Source organism: Etheostoma spectabile, chromosome 8 (genome assembly GCF_008692095.1).
Source record: "Etheostoma spectabile isolate EspeVRDwgs_2016 chromosome 8, UIUC_Espe_1.0, whole genome shotgun sequence".
Classification (NCBI taxonomy): domain Eukaryota; kingdom Metazoa; phylum Chordata; class Actinopteri; order Perciformes; family Percidae; genus Etheostoma; species Etheostoma spectabile.
This window is the reverse complement of record NC_045740.1, coordinates 27,040,507-27,046,623: the sequence shown is the minus strand read 5'-3', so window position 1 is coordinate 27,046,623 and position 6,117 is coordinate 27,040,507. Positions and strand designations below refer to the sequence as shown.

The window sequence follows — 6,117 nt, the reverse complement described above, 5'->3', positions numbered from 1 at the left end:
ATTATTAGGGCCCGAGCGCCGACAGGCGGCGAAGGCCCCTGCATTGCGTTTAACGTAGACTCACGAAACTTGGTACACATATGTAGCATGGCAGGGCGGACCCAACCTTGGGTTAGGTTTAGAGTAGAGCGCAGCAACAACAACGGGAACGTAGGGTTAACCCTAACCCTAACCCTACGTTCCCGTTGTTGTCCCCGTTGTTGTTAACCCTAACCCTAGCCCCAAACCCTAACACTAACCCTAGCCCAACTAAAACCATCCTGTTGTTATTTTCCTAAACCCAACCTTCCCGTTGTTGTCCCAAGTCCCGTTATTGCTTTCCTAAACCCAACCATCTATTACTTTCATAAACCCTAACCCTAACGCCCCTAACCCTAACCCTAACCCTAGCCCAACCAAAACCATTCTGTTGTTAATTTCCTAAACCCAACCTTACCGTTGTTGTCCCAAGTCCCGTTATTGCTTTCCTGAACCCAACCGTCGATTGCTTTCCTAAACCTCAACCCTAACCCTAACCCCCTAACCCTAACCCTAACGCCCCTAACCCTAACTCTAGCCCAACGGAAACCATCCTGTTGTTATTTTCCTAAACCCAACCTTCCCGTTGTCCCAAGTCCCGTTATTGCTTTCCTAAACCCAACCGTCTATTGCTTTCCTAAACCTTGACCCTAACGCCCCTAACTCTAGCCCAACCAAAACCGTCCTGTTTTTTTCCTAAACCCAACCTTCCCGTTGTTGTCCCAAGTCTCGTTATTGCTTTCCTAAACCCAACCGTCTATTACTTTCATAAACCCTAACCCTAACCAACGCCCTAACCCTAACCCTAGCCAACCAAAACCATTCTGTTGTAATTTCCTAAACCCAACCTTCCCATTTGTCCCAAGTCCCGTTATTGCTCCTAAACCCAACCGTCTATTGCTTTCCTAAACCTCAACCCAACCCAACGCCCCTAACCCTAACCCTGGCCAGAACGAAAACAACTGTTGGTATTTTACTAAACCCAATTCCCGTTTTCCCAAGTCCCGTTATTGCTTTCCTAAACCCAACCATCTATTGCTTTCCTAAACCTAAACCCTAACCCTAAGCCTAACCCTAAGCCTAACCCCCCCTAACCAACCTAGACCAACCAAAACCATCCTGTTATTTTCCTAAACCCAACTTTTCCGTTGTGTCCCAAAGTCCCGTTATTGCTTTCCTAACCCAACCGTCTATTGCTGTCCTAACCCAACCCTAACCCTAGCCCCTAACCCTAACCCTTGCCCAACCAAAATCCTGTTGTTATTTTCCTAAACCAAACTTTCCCGTGTGTCAAGTCCCGTTATGCTTTCCTAAACCCAACCGTATTTTGCTTTCCTAAACCCTAACCCTAACCCAACCCTAGCCCCAAACCCTAACCTAACCTAGCCCAACCAAAACCATTCTGTTGTAATTTCCCAAACCCAACCTTCCCGTGTTGTCCCAAGTCCCGTTATTGCTTTCCTGAACCCAACCGTCTATTGCTTTCCTAACCTCAACCCTAACCCTAACCCCCTAACCTAACCCTAACGCCCCTAACCGTAACCCTAGCCAACCGAAACCATCTTTGTTATTTTCCTAAACCCAACCTTCCCGTTGTCCCAAGTCCGTTATTGCTTTCCTAAACCAACCGTCTGTTGCTTTCCTAAACCTAAACCCTAATCCTAACCCTTAAGCCTAACCCTCAACCCTAACCCCCTAACCCACTAACACCAACCCTAACCCTAGCCCAACCGAAACCATCTGTTGTTATTTTCCTAAACCCAACTTTCGTTGTTGTACCAAGTCCCGTTATTGCTTTCCTAAACCCAACCGTCTATTGCTTTCCTAACCTCAACTAACCTAACTAACCCTAGCCCAAACCCTAACCCTAACCCTAGCCAACCAAAACCATTGTTGTTATTCCTAAACCCAACTTTCCCGTGTTGTGTCCCAAGTCCGTATTGCTTTCCTAACCCAACCGTTTATTGCTTTCCTAAACCCTAACCCAGCCCAACCAAAACCATCCTGTTGTTATTTTCCTAAACCCAACTTTCCCGTTGTTGTCCTAAGTCCCGTTATTGCTTCCTTACATGATCCAAATGGCTCGAAACTTTTCACGATTCATCAGAGTCAGCCCTTGACGACATCTACATGCCGCTATTGGCTCAAAGTCATAGCGCCCCCTACTTAACCCTAACCCTAGAGATTTCATCCGATCATCTTCCAACTTGGTGTGTATCATCCTAAGATGTTAACCATGAAAAGTTATTAAAAGAAAAACTTCATACGTCATACGGTGTGGGCTTGGCATGACGGCCATTTTGAGTGTTTAGCGATGTAGATGAAATTGGCTGTAACTACAGTGTACGTTGTCGTATCTGCTTGAAATTTCCCACAAACACCAAGAGTACCGGCCTGAGGACACCTACAGGCCAATAGGGACTTTTGGAGATAGCGCCACCATCTGGCAACAAGAAATATGCCCTATATGACAAACATCATCCGATTTACATGAAACTTAGAATGTGTGGTCTACATGTGACACTGAGGCGGCCCCTATATTATGACCACACCCAGTCACTCAGACCACGCCCCCTTCCATAACTTTCTAACCGTTTAACGTCTTGTGTGCGGTGTCATTGAACTCAGCAGAGACTTCCTTTTTTATTGGAGATGTTTGACCCTCCCCCCATGATGCGGCCACGCCCCCTTTCACAGATAATGACCTGTATGATGTATAGTCTTGTGTCAGGTATCAATGAACTCAGCAGAGAGTTCCTTTTTCAGTGGTGATGTTTGACCCGCTCCCCTATCATGCGGCCACGCCCCCTTTCACAGATAACGACTTGTAAGATGTATAGACTTGTGTGAGGTATCATTGAACTCAGCGGGGAGTTCCCTTTTCATTGCCGACGATTTTCAGCGTGTGAGGGACGCGCAAATGCGCGGTCGCAAGGAGAGGCGTCCGCCAGTAACCCCGACTCGCGCAGGTTAGCTAGGGCCCTCCATCACTGCTTGCAGCTTTAATTGTTTTTAATCTTCACTAACTCCTTAGGGAAATATGTGACACTTTAAGTGGTGCATGTGACACTATGTTCATCAGCTAGTCTCTAACTTTGGGTTTTTTGCTGCCTGCTGCTGAAAACAGGATTGATGACAGAGTGCAGTTATGTACAGTGGTTGACCAAACACACTACAACGGCCCAACACACTTCAATTGGAGGAAATGTGCTGCTTATACTGAAACAACACAGTAAAACCAAACACCCCAACCTAACCCTAACCCCAAAAACACATGCCACAGCGAAACACTGTATGTATGTGTGCCAGTGCGAGTTTCTCTCTTCTTAACTCCAGCGGTGTTGTTCTGTTTCTATTTGCCTACTGCATTAATGGAGTTTGACTTTATTTATATCCTATACATTAATGTAACCCTCAACACTGTAGTCTATTCACTTTTTGCAGTGATGTCTTTGCTGCTGCTGCATATAGTATATAGCCATAATCTACTGCTGACCTCATTGATAAAAAATGTTACGCAAGAAAAAGTTGCATGATGCAGAGTGAAATTTGCAGTGGCAACATTTGTCGCAGAAATTGGGATTTACAAAGAATTTCTATGCTTAAATATGTGCCCAGTTTTCCACAACCTTTTGACCGTACGTGTGATGGTGCGTAACTTTCCCACGGCTTGGTAGACTGCGTTTTAGTGACCTCAAATGGTAACACAATATATCACATGGATATTTCCATGCACAGCCTGCATCCAAAACACCTGCGCCACTTAATTACCCTGATGAAGCCAATATGACTCTAATCCACTACCAGTTTACTGGACTTAATTAACCTATTGGGACAATAAATAAAAGCCCTAGAGTTCCCAAATGCCTGTGTATTGCAACCAATCAACAGCATTACAGATTTGGCATTGCTCGAAGATTTAGCAAGAGCACCTTGATTTCACTATCACTGAAACATGTTTTTTCCTCATTGGGGGGAGCATGAGGCTCGTGCACGGCCGCATAAGGTAACACACGTATTTGTAACGAGAAGAGTCTGCACAGGTGTGCGCCGCATGGTGTTATTAATCAGAATTTTGATTTGGCGCCCAGAATATTTCAGAATAGAAACTACGCAGAGTTTTATAAATGAGCCCCCAGGGCTGTAGTCGAGTCCACCTTTGTCGAGTCCAAGACAGGTCCAAGACCAGGACTAGTTGAGACCGAGTCAAGACCAAGTCCAAAGAGGTTTGAGTCCAAGTCAAGACCAAATACAAAAAAGTTGCAACCAATACCGAGATAGAAAAAAAAGATTCCTCCTTAAGACCTCTAACTTACTTGTTTATAATTTATATGATGTGAGAATGATAATAGTTTTGCTTTATATTTTTAATAATCAAAAAGCTAGTGCAGAGTAACACACTATAGGATGAAATTAGACCATATTATTTACTTTATTATAAATTGGAAATGTTCCCTGTCTCGTACTTATGAATTGTCCTGAAGAATTCATAATGAAAATGATTGAACTAATACCTGTTTTCTGAACGAGCACGCTTCATCAACAGTTTTGTTTTGAAGGAGGAAGTTACTCAAGAACAAAAGCATAGAATGCTGTACTCGGTCGAGACCAACTAGAATATTTGGCTAGTCCAATGGTCGAGTCCGAGAAAAATCGGAGTCCAAATATCATCGAGTCCAAGAAGAGTCCAAGACAACAGAAAAGCGTCTTGAGTTCAGACACACTTTCCAACGGCTGACTGTATCAGCCTAATGTTAGGGCTGTCCTCACCAAAAACAATAAATATAACAACAACGATGTGAGTATCCAAACTGATGAACGATGAGTTGCACCAAGTATGTATAAAATACACTAATACAGCGTATTTTACATATGAAGTGGGTCATAAAAAACTTTGGCTGTGTTTTATTCCTAAAACAGTTAGCAAGCAGTTCAAGAAATGACTCTTGTTATATCTAACCAGTGTCCATAATTTGTGTCCTTAGGCCAAAACCATGACAGGACCCAAGACAACCCCCCTATCCTCTCGCGGTCCAGCAGCGAGGGGGGGTCAAACAGAATGTCACTGAGCTCAGACACAGAGGGCCCCCCACCAGGGCCCCTGCATCCCTCTCTATCCCACCGAACCAACCCTGACATCAGAGAAGAAGAGGGGGAGGGAACTCCGACTCCCTCTGTGAACGTCCAGAACGGTCCAACCCTCTGCCTTGCAGGTAATGAAAAAACAGAGATGGACTCTACTAAGTCAAAGGTCCATGCAGGGGGAGAAAAAGGTGACAATAACACTGAGGTGTATAGCACCAACTATGTCACTCAGAGAGATTGTGTGGCTGCTCAGACTGTACCAAAGAGTGAAGCTACAGCAGGGTTAAATTATGACTCTGTTAAGTACACTCTGGTGGTTGATGAACACGCTCAATTGGAGTTGGTCAGCCTCAAGGACTGCTTGCACGGTTACAACGAGCACAATGATGACAGCGATGCAGAGACGGTCTATCAGTCAGCCAATGAGGAGGAAGACCCAGAGTATGAGGAGGAGAGAAAGAGGAGAGAGGAAACAAAGAAGCAAGGTAATCATACAGATTCCTTTTTAACATGGCTGAGCTCACTTCTGTCACAAAGCAGTATCATGAGTTGGTACAACAGTGGCCAAGCTCATGGGGTAAGTTCATTAAATGTAGAAGGTTTATTCCAAATATATTTGACTGTGTTATTGCACGGCTCATAGAGCCTTCTTACTGACAGTTTGGTCCACTTTCAGCTCCCAGCAAAAAAGTTCCTTAACCATCAGAGAAAAAAAGCGCCAAAAACTTTGGAATAAATGACAAAAACGTCGTAAAAGCAACAAAAACATTGGAAAAGCAGCAAAAACACGAAAAAACTGTGACAAAAAATGAAAAAAATGAAAAAAATAATCATAAAAGTGGTTAAAAACAGTGACAAAAAAGGCCCAAAAATGTTGTGAAGGTGAAAACAAAAGCATTGAAAAAGAACCAAAAACATTGTAAATAAATGGAGAAAAAAAAACTATCCATCCATCCATCCATCCATCTTCATCCGCTTATCCAGTATTGGGTCGCGGGGGCAGCAGCTCCAGTA

General features: G+C 44.1%; 1 protein-coding gene across 1 annotated transcript in view; it reads left to right on the top strand.

The window, feature by feature from the left end:
- Positions 1-6,117, top strand: part of mapk8ip1a (mitogen-activated protein kinase 8 interacting protein 1a) — a 46,461-nt gene that overhangs the window by 12,616 nt on the left and 27,728 nt on the right. The window contains exon 4 of the mRNA XM_032523323.1: positions 5,004-5,588. Coding sequence (XP_032379214.1) covers positions 5,004-5,588 — 585 coding nt within the window. The remainder of the gene's footprint in view (positions 1-5,003; positions 5,589-6,117) is intronic.